This window comes from Metarhizium robertsii (genome assembly GCF_000187425.2).
Source record: "Metarhizium robertsii ARSEF 23 chromosome Unknown MAA_Scf_2, whole genome shotgun sequence".
NCBI classification, from domain to species: domain Eukaryota; kingdom Fungi; phylum Ascomycota; class Sordariomycetes; order Hypocreales; family Clavicipitaceae; genus Metarhizium; species Metarhizium robertsii.
The window spans coordinates 535,102-562,626 of NW_011942160.1; the positions used below are offsets into that span (position 1 = coordinate 535,102).

Genomic DNA, 27,525 nt, shown 5'->3' on the forward strand with positions numbered 1-27,525 from the left:
GTCGCACTGAGTCTTGTCAATAGTTAATGCACTCACCACTACAATGCAACCCGACGTTGCTGTCTCGCATTATGCAGCCTTCCAACAGAGCACATCTCCGAACATTAAAGTGATATCTCCAAGCTCCGCTACCTCATATTCTAACATAGTCTTGAAATCACTGTCATTCCACATTGACTGCTAAAGTACAGTGGATCATCTCTTGGACAGACTTCCCAATGCTCAGTCGCTTCTGGAGCCGTCAAGCAACCGCGTGGGCCTAGGAATTGTGGCATTACTGATCATGGGCAGCGTCATTTTTTCCAAGGGCTGGTGCAAAGCAAATCCTCTGGCGGATATTCCCTCGGTCGGACGCGGAAGCGAGTCAGCTCGCAGGAGGAGCCCAGAGACTCTACGCTGAGGGTTATCAAAAGGCAAGAGACTCCGAGTTTGTCTTGCAGAATCTCGTGTTGATGCTGAAAATAGTACAAAAACGGAATTTTCCACATCACAACACCAAGAGGTAAGATGAAATATATCCAGCCCCAGACCTACGGAATGCGGTGAATGTAGTATTTGACGTTTACCGGGTGCATCGGCAGAGTCACCGTGTATTGTGATTTCACCCCAATTTCTGGCAGAGCTCGACAAACTTCCCGAGGATGTCTTGAGCCACAGAGCAGCGACTGACGAGGTATCATGGCCATTGACCACCAAGCTTGTCGCGAGCGTCTTGGTTTTGCTAACGTTTTTATCGAATAATAGTTGATGCATGCCAAGCATATAAAGTTGAGCGGTGCACCGGCCGACTTTCAACAAATTACCAAACATTTCATCAACCCATCCCTTGGTTAGTGACACACTCCCACTCCTACAACAATGTCATCTGCAACAAAAAACGCTTGAGTGCCCTCTTTTGACAGCTTATCAGGTCGCTTGGTGCCACTGGTGTCGGAAACGCTTGACCAAGCCATGAGCATGGAACTTGCTGGCGTATCAGGATCGGCGCCAGTCAAGATAAACAAATTGCTTCTTCGAATAACGGCCATGGCGTCTGGTCGGGCCTTTGTTGGCCCTAAGCTCTGGCATGAAGAGGAATACATCGACAATGCCATCAACTTCACCACGGATGTCATGATGGCGGTTGCTAGTGTAGCCTTCCTGCCGGTGTGGTTACGGCCTGTCCTCAGTCCAATCATGCCATTGGTCAGGGCGCTACATCGGCGAATTCAAAGTGAAAAGAAGCTAATGTATCCAGTGGTCCTTTCCCGGAGAGAGCTGGGTGCGACAATGGGATCGTCGATGAAGCCTGACGACTTGCTGGAATGGCTTATCGACAACACAGCCGGAGCTGATGTTGGTGTTTCTTGGCCCCCTTGTTACTACCAACATATGCTGACATGCATGTCAGGTTTTATACTCTTGCGGCAGAGCCTGATGTTGCAGCCATGCTCCTGGAAGAGGTACGAGAGGTACTTGGGAAGCACGAGGGCAAGTTTACTCTCCAGTCACTGCAAGAATTGAAGAAGATGGATAGTTTTGCCAAGGAGACTATGCGATATTACCCCTTGATGGCGGGTGAGTTTGTCCCGCGTTCTGATTAACAAGTCCAAGTGGATGGATGCGCGCCTACGAATACGTCCAATCACATGATTACAGCCTCGGTTCAACGCAAAGTTCTCAAACCTTTTGCTCTGTCCAACGGCCAAGTCGTCCCGGCTGGCGTTATTATCGAGTGTGCAAACAAGGCCATTTGCGACGACCCTGCCACCCGACGTGCCTTGCTACGCAGCGTCTGATTTGAACGCTAATACTGCGAGAAAAGACCATGCCAGACGTGGAAAAGACTATTGTACTCAGGAAAAGATCAGATGGTGGATTTTAGATTCGCCTGGAAATGTTGACATCTGTTGTACTACGGACGGTTAAGAGCCGCATTTCATCGAGGAAAGTTCGCTTCGTTATGCCCCATCTAGTCAGAAATTGAAGTCAGTTTTTGTGCTCCTCACTAGTCATGCACTGGGACAGTTGTACGCTCACTTGAATCGGAGATTTGAGCAAGGCTGGTTGACCGGCCACCTGCATGTCTCACCCAGTACGGAGTAGTGCTGCTGTCACGGACGCCCGCCCGTTGTTGGCCGAGGAGTTTAATTCAATGACTTGCCGACATGTCAGCGTTGTATTATGATATGCAGTCACTATCAGCTGTCACAAAACCACATGTCGTACGGAGTCTGGTAGTACTACTCCGTACCCAACAGATACTGGTCACAACTTACCAGTCATGGGGGCTGAAAAAACATTGACGGGACATGCACACCTCGTAAGCAAGCATGATAGTGTCTCGGACTTTTCGTCTACTCGCTTCTGAGACCAACCATTGTCATGCGTGTTTAGCAATTTTAACAGTACAACCAATAGTAAGACTACACCGCGGAGTACTCTGTCCTACTCGGCAAAAGTCAAGTACGGAGTACGGAGTACAAACCGTCTCAGTTCCGTCCATCCTTAATAAAATCAGCGCATCTCTCAGATATCATGTAAGTAGGCGCCATGGGGTGTCCCGGGGGAACACAAGGCAGGACACTCGCATCCGCGATTCTCAGGTTCTTGAAGCCATGGACACGCAGTTGGCTGTCAACAACCCCCCCGTCCTCTTCCCTCCCCATGCGACACGAGCTGGTGAGATGGAAGCCAGAGCCAACGTACATTCCAATGTATGTGTCAATCTCTTGATCCGAGACGACACGCCAGTCGCCTTCTTTCCACTCCCGGGCGCCAACACTGCCCGGGCCCGCAAACACTCGAGCCTCGGAGGGATATCCGGACTGGTGAATAAAGTGCTCAGCCAAGGCGAGTGCAAAGCGGCAGGCCTTCCGTGCCACTTGCCAATCACTCGGATCTGACAAAATATTGAGCTGGATCCTGGCGTCTACCCCGGGATCGGGGCTTGTAATCTCAATGGTGCCTGTCGACTTGGGCTGAATCAAGCACGTCTGAAGCGTAATCATGGATTTGCCGGGATACAGCTCTGGCAAGGATCCGATTGGGACCACCATAATCTCAACATCTGGCAGGGTTTCTCCGTCATCCGCAGCCTCCGTAGCGAGCACGGCGCCCTTTTCCTCGTCAAAGTGCGAAGTGCACAACAAGATTGCACGATCCACCGCCGACCTGAGCCAGCCTTTGCCTGCCACGGCATAGAGAACGGCGTGTTTAGCCCTTTTCAAGATGCTGGCTTGCAGTTGCTGCAAGGTTTCGTGAACCGGCACTTGCACATGCACAGGAAACAAGCAGTGGTCGCCTAAATTGCTCCCGACGCCTGGAAGATGGCGAACGACAGGTATCCCAACTCGCTCGAGGACCAGCCGTGGTCCGACACCGCTGAGCTGCAGGATTTTCGGTGTGCCAATGGCTCCTGCGGCGAGAATAACTTCTCGTCTGGCTTTGACCAAAGTCGGTTTCCGTGGACTCGTCTTTGAGTCTGTCTGCTTCGCTTGTGAAGACTGGACAAAGACGCCCTTGACTAGGCCAGTCGAGGCGTCGAGATGGAGCCGCGACGCAACGACACCCGTGCAAATATGCAGACGAGCCCGACGACGCACCGCGACCTCCTTTGGTAGATAGGCGCGAACGGCTGAATGCCTATGCTGTTTCGAATCAACAGTCAGATGAAGATCAAAGTACCCCATGGCTGGGCTATCAGGTCGATTTATGTCGTGTCCTAGGGGCAGCCCTAGCGCGCTTGCTGATTTTCGAAGAAATGGGTAAATGTTGGATTCTAATTCGCGATTCTGGCAGAGGTTGATGCTGTTTTCCACTTTGCGAAAATACGGTTCCACGTTTACCCAGCTCCAGTCGGGATGGGTACGAGCCCATTGGTTATAGTATGCCGGAGTTCCACGCGTATAAATCATGGCGTTTATCCTCGAATTTCCGCCTAGTGTCTCTGCTGAGAGGATTGGAACTGGCCTGCTCCCCAGGGACGAGTTTTGGCGCTTGGTGTATATTCCGTTTGCCACGGACGCCAACGGTATACGTGACTGATAACTGTCTTTAATGGGACCTTTCTCGAGCATTAATACGGTAGTCTCGGGGCTCTCACTGAGCTTTGAAGCGAGAGCACAACCCGCTGTGCCACCGCCAACGATGATGTAGTCGTAGGCCTGATCTGCAATGTCTTGCAGTCGTTTGCACGGATATTGTGAATCAAAGGGCCACATGTTCAGTGTTGCGATGTGGAAGGGGGCTTTCCGCGTCATGTGTCATGATTGCATTTCTGCTGGCTAATACTCAATAGAGAATGGCATAGGCGAGAGAAAGAAGGCCATTTTGAGAGAGCTTTCGAAGCGTACACGCTGCTCCCTGAAGCATGGATATACTTGGAATATTAGAATAATATAGGAATAATTTAGTCTGGGGTAATAAACAAATGCAAGGGTAGAGCCAAAACTATAAACCTTGTACTCCGTACCAGTAGTGGTTTCTCCTCTTCAAGCCTCACTTGGCATCATATTCTACAGGAGTGGGAAGTAACTCTACTCCGTAATATAAGCACAAGATCGAGAGTACGGTTTCCATGGTCACATGCAGACAGACTAGGTGACGGGTCGACAGCAATGCAGAGTGATTCGGGCGACGCTGATTGTGTTGCAGTGGCTGACAGAAACGGCCCGAGACTTGACTCTCGGGGCTCCTTTCCGCGACGAAAATACAATAGTATTGACATATGCAGACATGCCAGGCTTAATCTCCCTGCCAGGGGATTGTGTCTTGAAATAGGCTAACATCCAGCGTACACCATGGGTTTCTCGGTAGGATTGGCTCGGGCAATAGGACAAACCTTGGGCGGCCTTGCTGCAAAAGTGTCTCAAAGTCTTGTCGAGCCCCAATATCTCTAGTAGGTGTACGGAGTAAGCGAATGCGACTGTGACAAGGGTGGATGCATGTGCGGCTGTGAGCCTCGCGGAACCCAAAATGTATCCGTACCGAGACAATTTTGGGGGCTTATGGCCAACCTCGATGCATCATGCATCCCACCTTTAATCCCTTTAGTTTACACAGCCTATCCTATATATCGGATAACGACTTGTACCTCAGGATGGCTCCTCTTAATCTGTTAGACCAAATACTGAGAGCAGATAAATATATAATATTAACTTATTATACTGCCAACTTCCTTACTTTTTAAATACTTTTTTATTTTTAATCTCTTATCTAAAAATATATTTATAGCACTATTAGGGTTTTCTTAATAAAGATGCTTCACTAGCTAGCTTCGCATAGAAGGCCTCCGTTACCGTCTTATTGAGATAGTCCAGACGATGCCCACAAGGATACCTAAGTACATCGTCCACAGAAGGGTTTGAACTGCAGCAGTCACCCCAACAATCGCTAATGTGATTAACGACTGGAATGTGAGGGTTTTTGCGATGGCTATTATCGATGATGTGGACGATGGTTGGTATTGCCACCTCGTGGAAAACATTGAACTGGGGTTTTGAGAAGATGTCAGAGAGGCGAATGTAATCTTGAAAGAAACGTCTCGGTATGTAATATATATCACTCCATCCTAAGCACCACTCACGATCGTTTATTGTGTAGTTTCTGGTCAAGGGGCTTGACCTGGCTGCCGAGGCTGCGTTCATTGCGTTTTGGTGAACATCTCTATCCCACCCCCACCAGTCCTGCTTCGCCGTGTCACTCATGCATATAGTAAATGGACCCTTGGTCTTGTCTGTTAAAAAGGGAAAGTAAACGTTTTCCAAGTTCATATCACTCCACGCAAGGGGGTCGATCCAAGAATCGAAATGAAAATAGAAAAGACCGGTTATCTCAGGCTGTGTATCTAGAATAACTTGCAATGTCAACGCCACTTGGCGGTAAATGAGGGGAGTGATCTTGGCCGCGTCTTCCGTTAGGCTTGTTTTATTTAATCCCGGCCCTGGAGTCGTCTCGTTCGGCATGGATATGTGCATAGTATGGAAGAAAGGCTTGTATTTCATAACGTGCGGGATGCGTTCCGGGCGCGCTCCGTTCCAGCGAACGAACGCGAGTGTCTTTTCGAACGGTGAGGTGACGGCCGCAGACGTACCGCCGACCGCATCAGAAGCCGAGAAACTGGAGATGGACATGGCAGCTATCATGGCCAAAGTGATGAGCTGAGCTATTCCATACAGGACTAGATAGAATTTGCGCAGTTTCAGCAGTGAGGAGGTCCAAGGGCGGTGTTGGGAGTTGCTTGCATGCGAGCCGTTCTTGTTGGGCTTTGGTGTTGGATTCATCGCGTACAACCATGAAGCGCCAAACACGACTATCGATCCAGGGACAATCAAGAAGTTGAAAGTCGTTCCAAAAAATATTGGCGAGAGAAAGATGAGTATGGCCGTGGCAATGGCCGTTGCGAGACATTTAACAATTGCATTGGCATCTGCTTCGTCGTTAGGATTCAGCGGCGCAAGCGATGCCAGGGGCAGAATACTTGCATTTATACACTGCGTTTATAGCGAGGCCAATCAGCACATTATTTATAATGATCAAGATGGCATGTAGGCTGCCGTACCCCTCAAAAAAGCCCGGTTCATCTGGCTTGGTAGCTCTCAAGAGCACGTGGCACAGCAAGTTACTCCATGCACCAGAGCCGTACAGGATGATATTGCTTGCATGTAAGCTGGCGTTGCTCGCTTGCAGGAGGCCTTGATTGACAACGCCAGATACTGCACTCAGAAACACTTGAAAAATCAGGAGGAGGTATACTCCGACCGAGTAAACACCACCGGCCGTCGGATCATATTGTGTAACGAGTAAGCCGCAAACCTGCTGCCAATTAGACAATATTCTATCGTGAAGAAGACATGATGGTCCACACCTGCAGGACGATAGCAAGCCACTGGGTGCCAGTGATTTTTGTGTCGAGGGTGAACATTAGGACTAAAGCCGTGATGCACGTTACGCCGCTCTTGGTCAATGAGATGGTAGCCGGGTCGGCAACTTGGTAACTGACGAAAACCTGCAACCATGTCAATAATCATGGGCAGCTCAAACAAAGACTTTGCGCGGAACCGACCAAGTTGTTAATAAGTACGTAGAAAAGCGACAAGAGGCCCAGGCCAAACGCGATATCAGTAGATACTTCTTTCCTCATGGCTGTCAAGAAAGAAGGCTCTACCCGGAGCTCGTTTTGCTGAAGAGCCTCATCCCCCATCTCGCGTTGCTTGTCATATTCCTCGAGTGGCCTTTCCATCTCATATCTCAGTGGAACAGAGTCATCAGATGTGGAAATTGGCAGATAGGCTCGCCCTGCGTTTTCTGCCACTCTTGCCGCCCACTCGCGATAAAAGAAGCCAATCGCCAAAAGCATCTTCAAGAATTCGGAAATGGTGACGGATGACGACGGTGAAAACGCATAATGATTGTCGGTTTGCGCGGCTTTCAGAACGATGCCTATTCCGACCTGGATCAAGACAAGGGCAGCGGCACTGTACACGGCATACCAAAGCCTTTGAGGTAAGACGGAAGCTATCCCTTGCGCAAGACTGGTTGCATTTTTTGATATAACCATGGCGTGGTCCTGTTGCCACAGTTAAGAGGCAATAATGCTTCAAAGCGATGACAAAGCAGAGAGGGAAACCAGTACCGAGTTTCCAAGAACTATAAATATATAATTGCGGGCAAGGTTCTTTTAAGAGGATGGCTCTGTAGGAACAGAAATCCTAAATCGACTTGGGAAGATAGGCTTAGGTGTAGACGTTAACTGTCGCTGGGCATTTTTGAGGAGGAGCTCGGAATTGCTGGTGGAAATATCTTGGAATTCATACCATCATGTCTGGTAGCTCCACATGAAAAAGGTTTACAAGATACATGCAGCGCTATGACTCACGTATACAGTCAATACAGTCTGCCCCCTGAATTATTCCTCGTGCGTGACCTGACAGGGTAGCTGGTAGCAGGGAGTAATATATTAATTATGGCACCTGGGCTTATATATTTCAAGAAATCAGGTGTCAGGAATGGTTTCATCCATGTAAAGCTTTTGTTAATTGGTTATTGGCCCCCTGCCAGGTCATGCATGTAGAATAATTCAAGGTTTGGATCGACTGCATAGTTGACCAGTTTGGTGGGTCTACTTGCTGGACGAGTCAGGTAACATTAATATATTTGAAGCGATTTTGAAGCGACTAAATCTAAATGGGGCTCCAAATTATGCACAATTGATACTGAACATAAATCAGAAATCCAATATTTTGTAACCAGGCGCTCCACTCCTGTATCGTCTTCAATGCTAGAAGAATGTCTTTGGGCAAGCAGCAGTGGCCTTTACAATAAAAACCCTTGACTCAGCTGCAACCATTCCTAGAAAATCAACATTGAAGGAACCAGCATGACATGACCCCCGGTCCTGACAAGATTACACGTGGCTAGAGATGCATTGCTCTTGAGTCTCTGGCTTTTTCCGGCATTACTCCGTATAGTGGCTGGAGCAGGGTGCCATGGTTCTTGGTTTTGTTTTCATACTGCTTCCTCGACTTATAAATATACAAAAAAGCCAGTTACTTTTTGTGCCGCCTAGAACCATAAGCAAGCGACCAGACGTCAGCTACACTAGCATAATTCATGATGCCTTCATCAACATGTGACCAGGCGCCGCTTAATGTCATCATCCCTATTGGTGGCAATGGCACGCGTTTCTCCAAACAAGGTTATCGCTACCCAAAACCATTGATCAATATGGTCGGCAGGCCGATGCTGCTGTGGATCATCGACCGTCTAAGCCTACGGCCTTGCGATACGTTGTGGGTAGCCATCAATAAAGACATTGACGACAACTTTCAAGTTGGCCAGCTGTTGGCCAAGTCGTATACCAAGATCGACATTCGAGTCGTTAGATTGCTGCATCAGACCAAAGGTGCGGCCGAGACTGTGAGTCCTGGAAAGAAAAAGAAACCTGCTCATGCGGCACAACCTAATTTTACATGTTAGCTTTACGTTACGACGCAGGGCATGCAGGCCGAGCATTTGCAACGCAGAACTATTTCGCTAGACTGCGATACCATCTATTGGACTGATGTTCTCCAACTGAGCAGGAACCTGCCGGCTCATTACGGCTCCTGCATCTACTTTTTTGACAATGGAGATAGCCCAATCTATTCTTACATCAAGACAAAAAACGAGTATGTCATTTCCGCTTCAACCATCAATGATGTGCCACTATCTAACTAGTTCAGAGATGGCCTGGAGAAAATTGTCGACATCCTCGAGAAGACAGCCATCTCAACCAAGGCGAATACTGGTGCTTATGTGTTTCCCTCGGCACATCAGCTCAAGTTTTGGGCAGCAGAGTACCTGGACAAGCCAGAGCATCTCAGTTCCAATCTTGCAGAGTATTTCACTTCTAGACTAGTTGGACTAATGCTGGAGAACGGCATCCCATTTCTAGCAGTGCCCGTCAATGAACAAGATTTCAATGTCGTGGGCACACCGGAGCAGTTGACAAGCTTTCTTGCCAGGGCCAAGTCTGGTAGTCTGCCTTCCAAAACTCCCCAAAGGAAAAGCCGATTTTGTTTCGATTTGGACATGACTCTGGTTGGAGCCCCTGTCATAGCAGGCGACTACTCTACTTGCCCGCCAATCGAGGCGAATATCAAGTTGGTCCAGCAACTTTATCATGCTGGACATCATATCATTGTCGTACGTATATTGCTCCGGTCCCAAGATGGTCGCTAACCTTGCGACAAGCAAACCGCCCGCCGCATGAGAACACACCACGGTAACATTGGTGCCGTTGTAGCGGATGTCGGCACTACGACGTTGCAACAACTAGCAAAATACAACATACCCTTTCATGATATCCACTTTGGCAAGCCCTATGCCGATGTATATATCGATGATCTTGCTGTCAATTCTAATCTCGACACGATTCAAGAAGTTGGATGGTTGCTAGACGATCCTGATTCGTCTAGTCACGAAGTCACCAAGGATGGGATGGTTGCGGCTCGCGATTTCAATACCATTCAAATCGTCAACAACCAGGTCATCAAGTCAAGCAAGCGCGACCAAATTTTAGGAGAATTGTATTTCTACTCGCATGTCCCCTTGGACGTAGCGCGATACTTTCCTAGCATTTACGGCGCCGACTACATCAAGGACACGTCCACATATGTAATTCAAATGGAATATTGCCCCGGCGTAACATTTTCCCATCTGCTAGCCGGTCGATCCATCACCAAGGGCCGCCTGCATTTGTTTCTTACAACATTGCACAAAATCCACACCGCCAAGTCTCGCTCGACCGAGACGCTGGGTATTTCTCCCGCGCTAAAAGAACAATTTGAGAAATATCGCCAAGAGGACCCAAATGCCAAGCCGGACATCTATGCCAACTATAGCCAAAAGCTACGTCGAAGGTATGAAGAGAATGCGGACCGCTACGCCAGTCTCGGTCCACTCGCCCGAGACCTCTTTGGCCGCATCAAGGAATTCCTCGATACGTACGAGGCGGGAAGAACAGCGGTGCCAGCCGATGTCATACACGGCGACCCGGTCTTCAGCAACGCCATCCTCGCAGCCGACGGGAATGCGGTCAAATTCATCGACATCCGGTGCCGGCTCGGAAACGTGTTAACCACCGCCGGAGACGTCAATTACGATCTTGCAAAAGTCCTCCAGTCGCTCTGTGGTTACGATCACGTAGTTGTTCGCTGCGAAACAAGTCTCAAGGACGAACTTGGATTTGCGCGCGAGAATTCTCCGGTTCTCACAGAATCCGATCATGCACTGCTGAGGAGCTTGAGAGAACAATTCTTCCAGTTTGTTCGGGAGACGTACCCGGGCAGCCCGCCTCCCAAAACTCTCTATGGCCTGACTGCGGCTCTGTTTTTCAGTCTTATTCCTCTTCATCGTGCTGAGCTGGGGCAGGTGTTTCTTGACATGTGCAAGGAAACGTTGGACAGGGCCACTGACGGACCAGACTATTAAAATTGCAGAAAACACTTGATGGCTTGGCATTGGAGGTGCATGTGGCGTTTAAGCCGCGGATATTAGCGGAGGATTGGAGTGAGGGAAGAAATTGGCAGAGGCGAAAAGCCCACCAAGTACCCGACTTGTAAGACATGGACGCACTGTAAGAAATATATCATGTAGATGGGACAGTGTGATTTACTAGCCCAAAATGAAGGGAATTGCCGCATGGGCCTGGCTCTTGGCACGGCTTATCTGCCCCCGGATTGTTGATTTGAAGGTCAACTGGTATTGACTTTATAGCAAAGGCGGCAACTAGATGTGGCTTCTCTGTTAATGGAAGAATTGCTCGGGCGGTAGCGGCAGCCCCAAAACACTAGCTGTTTAACCGAAAGTTACAGGGCTATCTGTTGCGATTGAACTTCAATATTACTTCTATTCAATTCTCGCTCTCATACATATAAATACCTATTGGCACGGCAGTGACTCATCATGTCTTGGTACATGACTCACACCAAGTCAACACTACCTAAAAACAGCTCATTTAATATTATTATTATTTATGAAAACGGCCTTACTTATCTAGTTGATAGATGGGTTTTGAGGCGCACTCGCTTGATGCTGATGCAATACTGCCACTACAAGAAGGTCTCACAATCTACCCCTGAGCACCGACTATGTAAATGAGCAGCCAACTCCTCGAGAGCCGCTAGTTCTCCCTCTCTATAACGTAATTAATATATTTTTTTCTAATACTTGACGCTCTGCGCGGAATAAGCCCCGTGCCTCTTACAATTACTGCCCGCCAGGCAAAAGTATAATAATAGCCATTGCTTTGAAGAAGCGACCTGGCCTCGGCAATTCCCGTCACTCTAGATTGAAATGACCCCATATGGCAGCCTCATACAGGTCTCTCGGCTGTTCGCTGACGCACATGCGGACGCTCTTGGCAACGCCGAGGAATGCCATGGCCTGCCACGAGTCCTGGCCAGCTTTGAATAAGCGCATCTGGTTTCGCTCCCAGGCCTCAGCCACGGGGACAAGAAGATTCGGGAACCGGGCCAGCTGCAAGAAACTAAGTAGAAGACCCTCGAGCATACAAGTTCCAGATGACTCACCCACTCTCTCACGTCCTCGATAATAGACAGGTCATTCACCCGCTCAGTGGGATCCGCACCCGTCTCATAGACGTACCGGGGCCACATCAAGTTCCACAATCGTTGACCTAGAAGCTGCTCTGAGGTGATGAAGCGGTACGCGGGACCTTCGACTGGACCTTTCTCCGCCCATATATAGGCAAAATAGCACACCTCGAAAAAGACCTCTTGGGGATTCCCCTCGAGCTGCGGCCAAGTCTGCGCGTAGGTGCGAGCAATCTCGGCGTATACTCGAGAGTCAAAGACCCACATGTAATATTCCAGAAACCAGCCGGCCGAAGAGAAGTTGTCGACTCGGAGCATATCTCCGCAAGGCGTGGACCCTAGACCGAATGGTAAGTCGAGGCTGAAGGTTGAATAACCTGGCAGTAGTAGTAGTAGCATAGACTTACAACCGATGGGATGGCTGCTCCCGTTCCGACTCTCAGGGGTGTGGATGGCAAAAGGCTTGTCGAGAAACTCCCTCACAATATCGGCAAGCCACGTTGTCCGCAACATGATGCCTTCCGAGTCTAGTATAAAGCAGTAACGCCTGCCGGTAGCCAGAAAGCCATATATCTTCTTGAAATCCTGCAGCAAAACTTTATGCATGCCCTTTGTTATGGAAGCCACGTCTATCTCGGGGCTGTAATAGTCAAAAGGTAGGGATTCATATTCGATAATCCGGAGACCGGGCAGGTAATACCCGATTCCCTCTTTACCAGCCCCAAAAATCTCCTTGCTGAATTGCTCAACATCTTCGCTTAAAAGAACCAAGTTGATTTGCCACAGGTGACAATCCACGCAGTGTCGTATCATGGATCTGCTCTAGACTGTTAGCGTATCGGCGCATCGCAACATGGGCCTGAGAGCCACGATACCGTAGGAATTTGATGCAGAATTCGAAGTGGTCGCGGAAAGATGGCAAGACGATGGCAGTATTGAAAACAGTTTTTAGCTGTTCCCTGCTTAGCTTGAGGGATATGTTGGTCTTGGCTAGATCGGCCTCCAGCATTGCTCGAAGCTGAAGACTGGATAACTTGTCGGAATTTTTGAACATGGGCCACCTGTTTTGCTCGGGATCCGGCTGCTCCTCTTCGGCGATTGTCAAATTCACTGTTTGGTGTAGAGTCGGAGATTCGTCAAATGTGTCGTCATACAAGATACATGCCAGCTTTGACTCTCCGTCAAAGACAAGCAGCCGACCATGATTATCGAGTGCCAGTGACTGCGGCCTCGGAGCCGTTAGCAGCATTGTATCCCCCTCGACTGGCAAGCAGCGGCCCGAAAGCATAGAGTCCCACCGCCGGTCGGTTACGGGATGTCTATCCTCATCCATGGTCCTGGCGAGGATCTGGACAGCGCCGCCTGCATCTATGGTCATGTAGGAAGTCTCTGGTGCCGAGTCTTTTCTCCTGTATCTCCTGCTATTTGTCCACCAGACCGGGCTCCATTTTCCATCCTGATCCGTCTCCAAGATGAGCTCGCTGTCATCGGTAAGATGCACTCGCCATTTGCCGTTGGAAGAAACGAGGGCTTTTCGCTCTGCATGTAGCACGGCATTGGGCAAATAATGTGACGCTATACTGTCCCCTGCGGCCACCGAAGCGAGAATGGGCGCCGGAATTGTCTCTGGCGATAATCCTGGGTTGGATGTCGTGTTCTCTTTCACTTTGATGACTCTGGCAATGTTGAACACATATGTCGACAGTAAAAGAAAGATGATAACGAGGATGATAACCAACCGCCTGTGAGGGTTCGAGAGACGCAGACGGGCGATAAGCGTAGGACGGCGATCGGACGAGCTGTCCAAGTCGTCGGTCGGATGTAAGCGCATATTGGCGTGACACTATCGCCGAGCCTGGTAGATCTGGCGATAGTTGTGTCGATCAGCGGCTTGAAGATGGCACTAGTGCGCCTCGCTGCATGTAAAAGACGGGCCGGCAACGTCTGCCATGCATAGGAGGCAAGAAGATTTAGCTATAGTACATTTACGTAACACTACTATTTCACGCATAATCAATATCGCCTTGCCTTTGCATAATATGACCCCTGGTACCAGTTGACGTGTCACTGCCCTGGCATGACAAGGGGCAGTTGGCCACCAAGTAACACGAGTAAGGTTCCTGTCGCAAATGTTTCGCAAGGTCTGCATGTGGTCTGGTGTTTTAATAAGCTTTGACATGAAACAGCGACGGCTACTCCGTACTTATGTAAAGACACGCCCCCTTGCCCCCAGCTGCCACGGACCCGTGTAGGTGAAGGCTGGGATCAGTTGCTTTCCTGTACTTGACTATGCTAAGGTGTTCTCTACTATCCAGCGAGGGCGAGGAATAGCTTGGGCGGATTCTGTTGACAAGATTTTTGGTGAGCTGGCAATTTTCAAATTATAAACCCACCACTTGATACTAATAATACTATCTCAGGTGGCTAGTTCGAGCTACGTATAATTACAGATTATATCGCGTTTATTTAAGTAATTCTTATAAATAATTTAACAAGACTGAATTTAATAGCTAGTAAAAGCCGGAATAATATTCTTCTAGCTACCGCCCCTTTGCCTACCCTTAGAACAGAACAACTCATCCATTAACATCACAATCTTGTACATCTCCCAAGCGCCTGAACCTGCCTCACAAGCATCAGAGCTCTCGCACCAACCGAAAGCCAAACATGTTGGTAGCGACCTCGCTAGAAAAGTACGCGCTGCGATAGTTGATCCTCAGATTCTGCGGCTGGTAGTTCCAAGCGCCGCCGCGCACCACAGGAAACGGCGCGGCACCAACATGAACACCGCCATCGGCCGCGGCATCGCTCAGGTCCCGTACCCATGTATCTGCGCAAAACTCCCTAGCGTTCGCCGTCACGTCGTATAGCCCAAAGCCGTTGGGCTGGAACGAAGCCACGGGGGCGGTCCACGCGAAGCCGTCGTCGACCGGGGTATTAGCCCAGCGGAAGCCATTGACCCTCTTGGACGTGATGTCGAAGCTGTTGGCGTACGAGACGACGTCGTCCAGCTGATTTCCCCAGGAGAAGGTGTCCTGGGTGCCGCCGCGGGCCGCCCACTCCCATTCGTCCTCCGTGGGAAGCCGGTACGTGGCCCCGGTGATGGCGGACAGCCAGTCTGCGTAGGCGACGGCGTCTTGCCTTGTGATGGCGACGACCGGCGAGTCGGGGGTCTGGGCAAACCCCGGGTTGAGGTAGTTTAGGTCTTGGTTGAAGACCATGGCGGTGTTGTTGTCTGGATTCCACCAGCGTGCGCCGCCTCGCGGCTGGTAGCTGGTCTCTCGGACAAAGGTGTCGAACTCGTCTACCGTGACTTCTGTCTTGCCGATGGCTAGAGGGGTGGCGATGCTGACTCTTCGTTGCGGCAGCTCGAAATCGCGCCGGTTTTCCGGGACCTGCCAGCGCTCGTGTTCCTCGGGGGTAGACCCTGCGGTGAAAGTTCCCGTAGGGATGACGACCATGACTGGCCCTGTGTCGGCATCGCAGAACTCGGTCCCCAGAGCAGTCTCGCGGTTGATGCCGCTGGCGGCGGTGCTCTGTCTAAGTCGCGGAGCTTGGTAGCTGGAGGGCAGCTCCAATTTCGTGCTGATGGTGTCGATGGTAAATCGCCATTCGTCGACGCTTCCCGTCAGGAACATGACCGAGTCTAAAACACTCGGTTCATAGTCTGCGGGCGCGGACAAGTCGACCAGGTATCGGCTTTCGGCAATAAGACGCTCAAGAGTCTCGGAGAACTGGTCCGCCTGCGGAATTGCCTTGTGATGTTTGCGGGCTACGGAGGTCAGGGTAGAGTAGGCAGAAAGAGCTGCCTGCTGCACAGGTGCATAGGTGTCCTGGGTAGTGCCATTCCATCGTAAAGTATTGGCGAGAGAAGTCAGGTCGGCTCGCAGCTGACTGATATTAGGCGATTCTGCTATCACGACGCCTGCAGTCGTCACGAGCGATGCCAGGAACGCGCTGACACGTATGAATTTTCCTAGCTGAGCCTGCATGATGTTCAAAGTTGGTAGCAGTGTTTTTTGTCAACAAACTTTCGCATTGTTATTCGGGGCTTCTTAAGGAATTTGGATGTCTTGCTTGCGTTACGGCTCACGAGGCTCACGTGATTAGCAATGCTTCACGATGCTTGTGAAACTGAAAGACTTCATGTTCAAATCCAATGATGAACAATTCGTCTTGACATTCTATATTCCATCGTGGTTGTATGAGAAAATCTGCATTTCGAATCAAGACGGGCCACGACGAACATGCTCCTCCGGGGCATCCCTCGGCGGACTCCGTGGAAAAGTCAGGGCAACGGAAAATGCCACGTGAACGAGTGTCTGTATTGCGGCTCCGAAAATAACATTGTTTGACTCATGCGCCTTGTTGACGATGAAAGGTAGTTCCGCCAGTCGACTATACGGCCCCTGCAAGGAGGAGTCAAGTTGAAGCAGTTGGCCTCTTGGGCAAGTTTGCCATTCTTCCGCCAACATTGAATGAATAGGCAGTATTAGTCGAACCAGGCTCAAACCATGACCTTGGCTATCTGGGCCACGGCGCCATCATGGTCCCACTGAATGAGTGTCCTGTCGGCACTTTCCTCCATTTTGATCTTGACCAAAGCTTCCATCGCCTCCGTTTCCTCTTTTGAAAGTAGGTCCAGTCTCCCTTGATAATCTTCACCCTCATTTTGCCCAAAGTAGGCGCCATCCAAGTACCTCCAAAATATAAAGTCAAAAGCCCAGCTGTTTCTAGCCGCATAATTGATCATCCACGTTTTCGTCTCCCAGCTCCTTCTCATCAATTGTGAAAGGGGCACCCCCGTGTCTTTCGTACAAGACGATGAGTTTTGCGCCTCCTTCTCCCTCTCCTCTTCTTCCAAAACACGTAGAAAGGTATTCAAACGGGGTTCATATACCTCCATCCACGAATCATACCCGCCAGGCCAGTACTCCGGGCTCTTCAAGAGCAGCCACCAGGGCGGGTCAGAGGAAAATGATGCCGGGGCAGCATAGGCAAATTCCCAGTCTATAACACCCACCACGCGAAGATCTTTATCAATTAAGACGTTGGATGGGCGTAAATCTTCAGAGTACAGCCGAAACGTGGCTTCGCGATGGGGCTGCTGCTCGGAATCAAATCCACGTGCAAGTTGCCCGCTGGATGCCAGTCGCCGAAACAGCTGCCGAGCAACATATTTGTCGCGTGCGTCATCCTCATCGACAACAGCATCATTGTGCTGGAACGTTATTTGTGCCAGATGCATATCGGCCATGGCGGCGTACCACTCCGTTGAGGTGCAGTATTGTTGCGATGGTAGTAGTGATGGGACTACCCCTGCAAACTCAACCAAGGAGTTCATGTTCTGAATAAGAGGCCGTCCCGAAATAGAAAGGAATCCGTCTTCATCCTGAACCAATGAACCTATTCGGGGGAATGACAGCGTAGATAGCTGGAGGACAATGTTGGCCATTTGTCTGTAGAGAAACTCAAGCTTTTGGTCGCTGATGTTGGCGTCCAGAACGTGGGAGTCGTCCGGTTCAAGGTCAGGGTCGTTTAATGCATGAGACAGTGTCCTGTCATGCTCTATATAATCCATGATAATAAAAGGGCCAAGGCCAGTAGGATTCTCCGCCGCAGTTCCGTAATGGTATATCTTGGGCACAGGAATAGTGGTGTTTGCCGCGACGTAACGCATTGTAGCCACCTCGTACTTGGTCTTCTCTTCGGGGAACTTGACAACAGCTATTCTGATTTTTAGTCATGTCTTTTGAGACGAGCGGGCAAGATATCGAAATACCTTTACAGGGGATCTTCATCGCAGCAGACGTGCCGTCCCTGTATTCCAGCCGATAGAATACATTGTATCCGCCCCTGATCGGTGTGTGAAGCTCTACAGCATCGCCAGGCTTGTATTTTTGTATAAGGCTGGCGATACCATAGTAAAGGTCCGATTTGTGAAGAGACCTCTCCCACGACTCGACCTCTTCATCACTTTTCTCCCAGGCAAGGTCGTCCCTTTCCATGCGAACAACTCTCGGTTTTGGAGCCATTTCGAGCCAGTCTACGCTGCAACAAAGAGGACGGTCCTGAGGGGTGTCAAAACCAGAACAATGGGAAGGGGGGAAAGTGGTGTGGTGACGTACTGCTACACGGTTGGCTCACAAGAAAGGGCGTTGGGCCAACAAAGGTTACACAACAACAAAGGCAAAGGCAAAGGCCACGAGGCCCGAAGTCGGTCAATGTCTGGTCCTAACTTCTCGGCGAGGGCTGCCTCAGGCACAAGCCCTCGCCGACTTGTTGTATTTATAGGGGGTTTCCGTCCCTCGACGGCCTCGTGCAAACTCGAGGGCATTTGATATCCCAAAGTCGATTATTATAGTCTGAATAGAACACTTCGTTCCAAGCCCTGTTACTCTGCCCCCAAGCCGTCACAGCCGCCACGAGCCCAGGCTACACCAGCTCCCAAAGAACACTCAATGCATCGACCAGACATGTGGCGACTGCATGTGTGCCTTGCGGGGGGCAATTTGCTGACTGCACGGCAGCCGTCATCAGACACAATCAAATGACACACTCATAGCAGACAGCCTTGAACAAGCTTGCGTATGAGGTGGCCATGGACCAAAAGTGACCGTCGCAGTGGCACTGATGGCCCAAAAGTTCATGCAGAGTTCATCGAGCTTGCCATCTGAACCAGATTCACTGTCGCGTCGGTGAGCTTGCGACCTCTGAATGATGCAATATGAAAGCAATATATAGCAGTCAAACAGGGTATTCATTGGAGTCAGTCCGGTTCACAAAGAGTTGCAAGGGGAGGGGGTCAATCGCCCATTGAGTGTTCAGACGGTGTGCCCATGGAGTTCAAGCGACATCACGGCACAGGTCATTTCTGTGACCCAACAATAACTGAACGAGAGGACAATCACGGCAACTTGTGAGACGCCTTGGTTCTGGGGGCCCCAGAGGCCCCTCCTACCTTTTTTCGTATAAATAGGACCTCACCATGCCAAGGGCCACGAAAAAACCAAGGACCCTCGACATCACGGAAGTCACCAGATTCAATTTTTTTCCAAAGTCCCTCCACCGAAGCCCTTTTACAATGGATTTCCCAATCGCTCGTCCTGTGGTGGAACTCGATGAGGATATTTTGCTCAAGCTTCGGAACTTTCTTGGATGGGTTCATCTTGGCCTCTTTGAAGAAGCCTCCAGGTGTTTCGAGAGATGGCTTAGAGGCCATGAGCACCATGTTTGTGTCTTTATGGAGTATACGGAAATGCTTTTACTGAAGGAATCGTACTCCACGTTCATGACTACTGTCGACAAGTTTCAACTCGAGTCCCTTCCTCAATGCCGAGACACAGATCGGGTGGATTTGGAGCATCTTGTCCGACTCATGAAAACCTTGGCCGGGACACTTTTAGATGGAATAACACAGGAGAAGCTCAGCGAGGCTCTCGAATTCTGGCACTCCATGGAATCAACATACAGCGTCAACTCTGATCGCGGGGTCAGCATCATCCAGGTTTACGCAATCGAAGTGTATATGCGTATCATCACGGCTGCGCTCAGGTCAAACCAACTGGAAGTGAAAGAAAAATATTTCGGCGTGCCCTTCCAACTTCCTCCAATACCATGTCCTTGCTCTGGCTGTTGGTACAAATATCTGATAACGAATGGCTTGCACAGGGAAGCCCTGACGTTCCAGAGCATTGTTCTTTCCGATCTTAGCGCCAAGGCCGCAATGGATGGATTCATGCGAAACGACCTGTTCGCAACCATGGTTGATGAAGACGAAGCCAAAAACATGGCCCTATGGAGGGTGGTTATGGAGTTGAACACGTCAAATGAAATATGCGAGTACTTGCTGAAGAAACAACCTGGTCTTCTTTCTTTGGCCGAGGCTTACCTCGATGTCTCGATATTCTTCAAACGAGTGCTTTCCCGAAATGGCGCACTTGCCGCCATCCATCGGGGTAGACCGCTTCTTCGCGTCAAAGAACTGGAAGAACTGGTCAACCAAAGACGGTCTGATCAGCGCTCTAATTCGCAGTGAAATGATGCGTGTTTTTTTCTCTGGTCAGTATAACGTCTTGGGATCATGCCATGGATACATGCTAACCCCGTGTACAGACTTCGGTAACGTCACGAAGGACCACGGACATATTGCACCGAAGTGGGCTACGGATGGCCAGAACACAGGCTTCGACTGCAACTCGTTGCACAATCTGGCCTTTTACACAGATGGAAATAAGGGAGACTGGGCCTTGGCCTGTCTTGTTGGAGGAAACAGGGCTCTTACGAGCTTGTCGGTCGCGACGGTTGCCTTTTCTAGGGCTCAAGTGAGGTTCAGGTCAAAAGGGACCTCGACAGGGATTTTCAGGGGTTTTGAGTAGGGGTAAAGGGAGGATTTTCAGGGTTATTTCAAGACAACGATCAATTCAACATTATCAATGTCGTCAAATTCAGCTTCCTTTTCTACTGTGCGCATTGCCATACATTGTCCATTTCTGTAACGTATTGCAAGGAGGTATAATTACCTCGTAAATAATGCATGTTCTTGTTGACACATGGTCCCTATTTCAAGAGATCTAGTAGCTTGAACCACCCGTGCTATAAACTCTCCTTGGGTACATGATTCCTTCAAAGCACCATTTAGTCCAAGTCTACCTTGAGAATACGACTAACACGGGACTTCGTAACATGGCGAACAGTCACTAAATCACGGCAGATAATTCTGCCCCACGTTCAAGTACTCTCATCATACTAGATTGGCGGCCCTATATTCGCTATATTGACGCCGGGCAGACCGAGGGGCGAACAGACCATCCAATCTTCCGTGTCACAAATCCAACCCCGACTTTGCAATCGCTACCTTTCCCCACGGCGACGGCGGCGCACCATGCCTCAGACCAACCAGTTCCACATCCGGCCCGCACGCTCGGCCGGCGACGACGCGCAGTTTATCATGGCGGCATTCGACTCCACCATCCCGTACCTGAGATCCATCGGCGCGGCGGGAATGTGGGGGGAGAAGCCCTTCTCCGAAAAGGACGGCTTCGAGCAGGAGACGGTAGAGTCGGTCCACAAGTCGGAGCGCGAAGACGACCCTCTGAACATCTTAATCGCCGAAGTCGAGCAGGGCCAGCGGCCTCCGACCCGAGTTGGGCTCGCCATGATACGCGAAGACTCGTTGCCGGCGTACATCACGGAGCGCGAGGAGATGAAGCCCGAGGTCGACCAGGCGAAGCAGTTCATCTTCCTAGAAGTCCTCATTTCAGACTACAGGACAACGCCTCTTCACAAGGGTGTCGGCGCCGCATTGATCGAGGCTGCTAAGCGCCGCGGACGGGAGAAGAACAAGGACGCCTTGTACGTGGACTGCTGGGCAGGCAACGACGGCAAGTTGAACAGGTGACCTTTTCCACTCGGAGCCCGGACCTATACAGATTGGCTTACACACTCGTAGGTATTACGAAGGACGGGGGTTCGAGAGAGTCGGTGACTTTTCCTTTGCCAGGGCAAGTGGCGAGCTTTGGCCAGGCACCCTCTTCCGCATGCGTCTCTCTGGACCGTAACATGTCTACGTAGACGTACATTGTGCCTTGGGAGTGTGATGACGCGAAAGGAACATCATTCGAACCCTTCAAACTGGTTGTCTGGCAGGAGCTTGTATGGAGGAAATGTCTGAACCTTGACGCTCAATGTGACAGGGGCTCAATAGAGGGCTTGGAGCAATAGCTCAATTCAACTCATAACAGTCTTTGGTATCAAAGGTCCTTGGTTTTCCTTAAGACCTTAAAGGTCAACGACGTCTTTAAATACAACAAGTCAGTGAGGGACTTTGCCCTAGGTCTCGTGGCCGTAGTCCTTGTGTAACCAGCCATTTCCGTGTAACATGAGCACTGTTTTATGAATGGTACATTACCGACGAGTGCATGAAGCTGGAAATGTCTGGTGTCAATTTATGGTCCAAGCTAAAACGGATCTATAGCTACTATCGCTATCTGCAAATAGTTCTGGATGTTAAACCAGCCCAACGAATCTTCAACTGCAGATAGCTGAGCATGTATCCGATGACCTTGGTCATGATTTCCTTACTCGTCCTCAAAGTTGGCCATCTTGGGGGAGTTGGGAGCTAAGATCATGTGCACAGGGGTCTGCATTACAGCTTGGCCTGGGTTGGAACTTACGAGTAGGGGCCTGACGTCCGTTGAGGTCTTGGATCTTAACAACCTGAGGGTTAGCCAAGGCATTGGCACCGACACAGATTGCGAGGACGGTAAAGTGAGTAGAGGGTTGCATATTGACAACAGGATCTGAAAATGAAGTAAAGTTGACTTGATACTATGCCAGTGATGGGTGTAAAGGTTTCATCATTTTGTCGGCCATTGAGAGACTTGGCCGCCCTTTAATAGTCCTCGGGCTTTCCTTTCTCAGCCGTTTTCGGTCCAAGTGCATTAAACCCCTGTTTGTTCGGCTCAAACTCATATGTTGGCTCGTTGTATCTGCGCCAGTGACCAATGCGGCCCATGTTGTCATTTAAATGCCCAGTCACTGATATCGTGTCAGCCCTAATTTGCTGCACGTGATTTGAAACTGAGTTAACTACATTGATAAGACTGAATGAAGGTGGCAACCGCAACCTTAACGTATTAATATTGGAAATGGTAATCTAGTCGCATTCGGTGGGCATGGTGCCGAGTGCTTAGACATCGACCATTACAACCTATTTTAGGTATCTTAGTGCTAAAGAGTAGGTGTCTCTGCGGCCTCGAGAAAGTGTGAACGGACCGGCTGAAGACAATGGTGCTCGTGGGATTGTCTTGTTATAGGTTTTTCCCTAGTTGGTTGTCCTACATCTCTGGTATGCGAATACAGAGGCAAGGATACTTGAGATTTCAGTTAGCCCAAGCAGCTTTCTAATTCTAACCTGAAATAACTGTTATACGGACCTTTTCCTCTAGAACTGAAGCCTCTGTAATGCTAATCTGAATATGACCTACTTATTCGTTTTCCCTAGCATATAGTAATTGGAATTAAACGTGAGAGTGCCACGGGCTGCATTGTTATGCAGCAGCCATATGTTCGCGAGCTCGAAGCGAGCCTCGAAGTAGACCTCGTTTATTCCTCTGTCACATAACACGATTGTTTGAGATAGATTGGACATAATAAAAGACTCTTGTTACTATACTTGAAAGAATGTATAATTAGTTTTCATTTTATGAAAAGATAACTTCCGTCCCATGACAGAGGTTCTCCGTGAACGAGCGGCATGATTTTAACATCATCCTTAGGTTGAGAGAGACAATTGTACAGCACCATATGTTGAACAGTAGTTTAGCCTCTCCTATCTTCTTAACTATAGGCATTCAAGCAAGAAAGGACCAATAGTTAGTCAGTAGCTCCACCATGGATGCTCCCATTATTAAAAGTAGGCACGACTCTACCCCCCTGATCGTTGAGTAGCGTGAAAATCAACTTATTCTTGAACTGCTCTAATTGTGGTTTCTGGGTGGTGCATTTTCCAAGATTAAATTCGTCTCGGTTATAGACATAAAAGTCGTCAGACACCCGCCAGAATGTATTTACTCCGACAAGCTTTCTAGCTTCCTCATAGAATTGGTCGAGTATCTTGAAATTCGGTGCAATAATAAGGTATCTCCAATTGTCATCGGTCTTGCTCTATTAACACTATTAGCATAAACTGGGGACTAATGTAGACCAAGTACTCACGTTCTTAGCATAGGCGTAGCAAACCATGATTACGAGTCTGAGAAGGAAGTAGTCACGAGTCTGAGGAGACGCTGCGAATAGTATAAAATATAAAATAGTTTTGTAGAGTTTTTACATGTCAAGGAGTCAAGGAGAGACTACCTTCCCTCTTTAATAGTCATTTCGTCCTCCTAGATATGTAACTGTTACACCGGGTCTATAAAATTTAAATATTCTGCAATTTCGTCATTTCTAGCAAATGTGTTAAAGTTACATAGCTTGAAGTGCGGGGTAAATAACATGTCACTATGGAGTCTGGTCATTTAGACTTTAAAATATAAACGTTCGAGATCCAATACTCTGTAAATTACAAGAAATTTCTTTTTTGTTACAGCCGCTCCCCCGCCACTATCCCCTTCCGTGGGAAAATAACAAGCTGAGAAACTGGATATGACGCCATTTTGGAAACACTAGGCCACTCCTGTAGTCTATTCGTTACTAGTGTTGGTCTCAGAGTTTGGAAAAGTCTTGCGGCGCATCTACCCACTTAGATATACTCCCAGTTTACGCAACTCTCTCACGTCCACAAGCCTCCTTAAGCATACAGCTCAGGCCTTCGGTGCCCAGGCGTTAACCACTTCGTCACTGCTCCGAACCGTAAAAGTGAATGAATACTCAAACTGTCCATTGCAGGCCTCTGGTCCCCAGTACCAGTGAGGCATTGAGCCTCCTGCCTCTTTGTACGCTGACATGCGCCTCTGTGCTCTCGAGCCATCGCACGGTATCGCGGACAGATACAGGAAACAGTATAGTAATGTTGTATCGAATTTATCCTGGAGCTAGGCAATTGTGATAAAACACTTGTCCTAATTGACATCTATAGTGACACCCGGTATGGCAAGGACAGTCTCGACTAGTGCTCCAACGCTCTTGCTCCTAGTTAATCTCATTACTTGCCACTCCTTCCTGTAATTCCATGTACCGCTTCCTCCATCACGATGGAGCGGGTACCACTTCTCGGATCCCCCTTGACCAGCGTCACCGCCCGTTGCAGTAATACTGACATAGATTTCCATCGCGGTATGATTGGTTACAGTGATACCGCTCATTTTGCCTATTTGAAATATTAGCGTGGTAATTAGTCGATACACCACAACTTACTTGTAGGTAGTTGACAATAACTAGTTAAGATTTGTAAAGAGGAGACTGCTCGGAATTTGATAAACTAAATCGCGGATATAAGCTACACCAGGAAGGAATAGCGCTACCTCGCAATAGTCGTCTTTGAGCTTATATAGCCACACGCAGGCAAGAGAATGTGCTGGGAAATGCGGCATGGCAACATTGAAGCCAACGGCAGTATGGTGGCGGCGATGGCGTCGCTGCAAACACACCAACAGCCTCTCCTCTCCGACGCAATAGGAAACCTCTCGACAAGAAGAGAGGGCCAGTCAAGTCGGTTTCGTCAGGCTCTTGTGTGACCCCTCACAGATGTTGTCAAGCATGATTGCTCACCCAAGCTTCGCGCTGTGGCCTTCTCCGGTTTCGGGAGAAGTGATTTGCTATTGTGGTCACGGAGTACACTCCGAGGAATGGACATGAGCTGCGACCCTCTGTCGATTGGAGATTAATTTTCTGCAGGTATGGAGTGGCTGGTTTAGGCACCCGAGATTCCAATCGCATAATTGACGCTTTTTAAAACTCAAGTATTCATCTTGCCAAGACCAGATGGCCATCTTTCAACTACTTGATGCTAACCTTTGAATCACAATTCCTCAGAACAAACTGCCCACCCCGCTGTGGCCTTGATGCGCTACGCATACGATACAATCATCACGTTATAGCGTGCAACTACCCATCCTAAAGTCATCATTGGCCGTCATCTCCATCTGTCGCAAAACGACAGGACTATCCAAACGATACACCTTGATCCACACGTGTTTGGTGAACAAGACACTCGCACTATGCTTGGGCACATTGATCGTCTCGGTTACCTCTCTCTCAGAGTACTCTGTGAGGGACGTCGAACTGGTGTGGGTAAACTGGTAATTGAGTGTCACCGACACACTGGACAATTTGATACCGTAGGTGGCGGATATCTCGACGCCAACCGTGTGCGTCATCTCCTCACGCTGTTCCTTGCTGACACCATACAAGATCCTCTGCTGGCGAGAATAGTCGCCTTCGCCGTCGTTGACCCATACGCCTTCCACGTACCAGGCAATGGTCCGACTTACGGTCAAGAACGGATTGCGAATATTGTCCAGGCTATCTTGATGGTTGGGCGGAAAGAAGAAGTGAAACGGCAACGTCGCTTTGCACTGCTCCGTAGATTGGATCTGGTCGCCTCTCGATGGGATATGACGAGCCTCAACCTTGGGCACTGCAACGTCGTACTCGTCGTACTTCTTGGGCATCGGAAGCAGGAGAACACGCGCTTGGTCACCGCCAGGACGTGCGTAGTTGCTTCGGGCAACAAACGTATCGGCCAACACGGGGAGACGTTCCGCCCCATCAACACCGACGTCGCCGGGCTGTACTGCCCACAGAGAGCAGTCTGAACCTGCGCCCGAACCGCCATCGTCCCACGTGCTGGTGGCCAGGAACTTGCCGTAGCCGACGAGGTCTTCGCGGACGCACCATATCTTGTTCACATCGGGCTTGGTGTCGTAGCCGTACGTGCCAACGTCCCCGAGGGCGACGTATCCTGCCGGGGCAGTAGGGTGCCAGATGATTCCGTCGTGCTTCCCGCCGCTGCCCCAGTCGCCCCAGACCTTGGTGTAGCCGGTAGGCCTGGCTACGGCGGGTTTCTTTGGAGTCGTGTTGGGATTTTGTCCCACCAAGAGGGAAGCGCGGTGGCCGTTGATTTCCCAGTACCCTTCGGGTGCGGCGTAATCACCGACAGGGCAGAGATTCCCTTGGGCGTTGGGAGTCCACAAGCAGACGCTCCGGCGAGCACCGCTGCCAGTGTCGTCCCAAACCCATCTATAGCCAGAGGTCATGGTGATTCGGAGATCACCATAGTCAAAGGTCTTGTTGGCCATGATGGCGGCTGTTTGCAAAAGCGAAGACAAGTAGATCAAAAGATGAGGTGTGTGAAATCACTAGTCGTGTGTGTCCAAGCATAAAGTGCGAGAATATCAGGAGACGTAAACCATATTTATATTTGACGGGCTTCTTTTTTACTCATTTCGCTCGTATCAAGCGCGTTTTCCCGCAACATGATGGCTCACGGTCAAGCCTCACACGAGTAGGCAAAACATGATTGGTTCGATAGTCAATGAGCAGGAACTATTGATCTGTACGATGCAATAGCCATGCGAGCTTCCATCGGATTGCGGCCTGGGCAGCATGTTGAGTGTGTGTTATGGACCTCGGCCATCACAGTACATGTGGCATGCCACCTCTATGTAGTATTTTGCCGGTTCAGCCAGCCACATTCACACCTACCACGGAGACATTGCATTTTTGCCCTTGGACTACAAGTTTCAGACTACCGCGGCGTAATAAATGAACGTCGGTTGGTCCAAAAAAGGCGCACATCATCCAACGCTAGGATATTGGATGGCCAATAATCCGATCCTAATTCCCACGCCAAACCTGACCAGAGCCAGGGTTGATATACAACATACTAGAGAACCGGTCGTTATAGTCCGGAACGAGAAGGCCTGGTATAAGACGAGCTTGTGCCCACAGCCAAAGCCTACATGTATGCTTATTCACGGCCCTCCATTAAACTTGGTTTAATGTA

General features: G+C 49.6%; 10 protein-coding genes across 10 annotated transcripts; 4 read left to right on the forward strand and 6 right to left on the reverse strand.

The window, feature by feature from the left end:
• Positions 1-951: 951 nt before the first annotated feature.
• Positions 952-1,778, forward strand: MAA_07136 (Cytochrome P450 CYP54C6; the record flags this gene model as incomplete). Its single annotated transcript, XM_007825134.2, has 3 exons — positions 952-1,339; positions 1,411-1,557; positions 1,639-1,778. The coding sequence occupies 3 exons, from the start codon at positions 952-954 to the stop codon at positions 1,776-1,778; spliced, it is 675 nt and encodes a 224-aa protein (XP_007823325.2).
• A 693-nt stretch (positions 1,779-2,471) lies between these two features.
• MAA_07137 (choline dehydrogenase) lies at positions 2,472-4,202 on the reverse strand (the record flags this gene model as incomplete). Its single annotated transcript, XM_007825135.2, has 1 exon — positions 2,472-4,202. One exon carries the CDS (start codon positions 4,200-4,202, stop codon positions 2,472-2,474), a length of 1,731 nt encoding a protein of 576 aa, XP_007823326.2.
• Positions 4,203-4,577: 375 nt separating this feature from the next.
• Positions 4,578-7,540, reverse strand: MAA_10778 (PLC-like phosphodiesterase, TIM beta/alpha-barrel domain protein; the record flags this gene model as incomplete). Its single annotated transcript, XM_011412697.1, has 6 exons — positions 4,578-4,997; positions 5,075-5,095; positions 5,280-6,473; positions 6,615-6,695; positions 6,848-6,988; positions 7,046-7,540. 6 exons carry the CDS (start codon positions 7,538-7,540, stop codon positions 4,578-4,580), a joined length of 2,352 nt encoding a protein of 783 aa, XP_011410999.1.
• Positions 7,541-8,595: 1,055 nt separating this feature from the next.
• MAA_07138 (capsule biosynthesis phosphatase) lies at positions 8,596-10,953 on the forward strand (the record flags this gene model as incomplete). The annotated part of the gene is made up of 4 exons (XM_007825136.1): positions 8,596-8,898; positions 8,959-9,149; positions 9,204-9,666; positions 9,715-10,953. The coding sequence occupies 4 exons, from the start codon at positions 8,596-8,598 to the stop codon at positions 10,951-10,953; spliced, it is 2,196 nt and encodes a 731-aa protein (XP_007823327.1).
• An 849-nt stretch (positions 10,954-11,802) lies between these two features.
• On the reverse strand, positions 11,803-13,908 carry MAA_07139 (uncharacterized protein; the record flags this gene model as incomplete). The annotated part of the gene is made up of 4 exons (XM_007825137.1): positions 11,803-12,000; positions 12,054-12,415; positions 12,485-12,717; positions 12,869-13,908. The coding sequence occupies 4 exons, from the start codon at positions 13,906-13,908 to the stop codon at positions 11,803-11,805; spliced, it is 1,833 nt and encodes a 610-aa protein (XP_007823328.1).
• An 805-nt stretch (positions 13,909-14,713) lies between these two features.
• Positions 14,714-16,069, reverse strand: MAA_10779 (uncharacterized protein; the record flags this gene model as incomplete). The annotated part of the gene is made up of 1 exon (XM_011412698.1): positions 14,714-16,069. One exon carries the CDS (start codon positions 16,067-16,069, stop codon positions 14,714-14,716), a length of 1,356 nt encoding a protein of 451 aa, XP_011411000.1.
• A 515-nt stretch (positions 16,070-16,584) lies between these two features.
• Positions 16,585-18,112, reverse strand: MAA_07140 (Protein kinase-like protein; the record flags this gene model as incomplete). Its single annotated transcript, XM_007825138.1, has 2 exons — positions 16,585-17,804; positions 17,860-18,112. 2 exons carry the CDS (start codon positions 18,110-18,112, stop codon positions 16,585-16,587), a joined length of 1,473 nt encoding a protein of 490 aa, XP_007823329.1.
• Positions 18,113-19,161: 1,049 nt separating this feature from the next.
• Positions 19,162-20,115, forward strand: MAA_07141 (uncharacterized protein; the record flags this gene model as incomplete). The annotated part of the gene is made up of 1 exon (XM_007825139.1): positions 19,162-20,115. The coding sequence occupies one exon, from the start codon at positions 19,162-19,164 to the stop codon at positions 20,113-20,115; it is 954 nt and encodes a 317-aa protein (XP_007823330.1).
• An 846-nt stretch (positions 20,116-20,961) lies between these two features.
• MAA_07142 (acetyltransferase) lies at positions 20,962-21,637 on the forward strand (the record flags this gene model as incomplete). Its single annotated transcript, XM_007825140.2, has 2 exons — positions 20,962-21,473; positions 21,529-21,637. 2 exons carry the CDS (start codon positions 20,962-20,964, stop codon positions 21,635-21,637), a joined length of 621 nt encoding a protein of 206 aa, XP_007823331.2.
• A 3,975-nt stretch (positions 21,638-25,612) lies between these two features.
• On the reverse strand, positions 25,613-26,818 carry MAA_07143 (DUF946 domain-containing protein; the record flags this gene model as incomplete). The annotated part of the gene is made up of 1 exon (XM_007825141.1): positions 25,613-26,818. One exon carries the CDS (start codon positions 26,816-26,818, stop codon positions 25,613-25,615), a length of 1,206 nt encoding a protein of 401 aa, XP_007823332.1.
• Between the last annotated feature and the right edge of the window lie 707 nt (positions 26,819-27,525).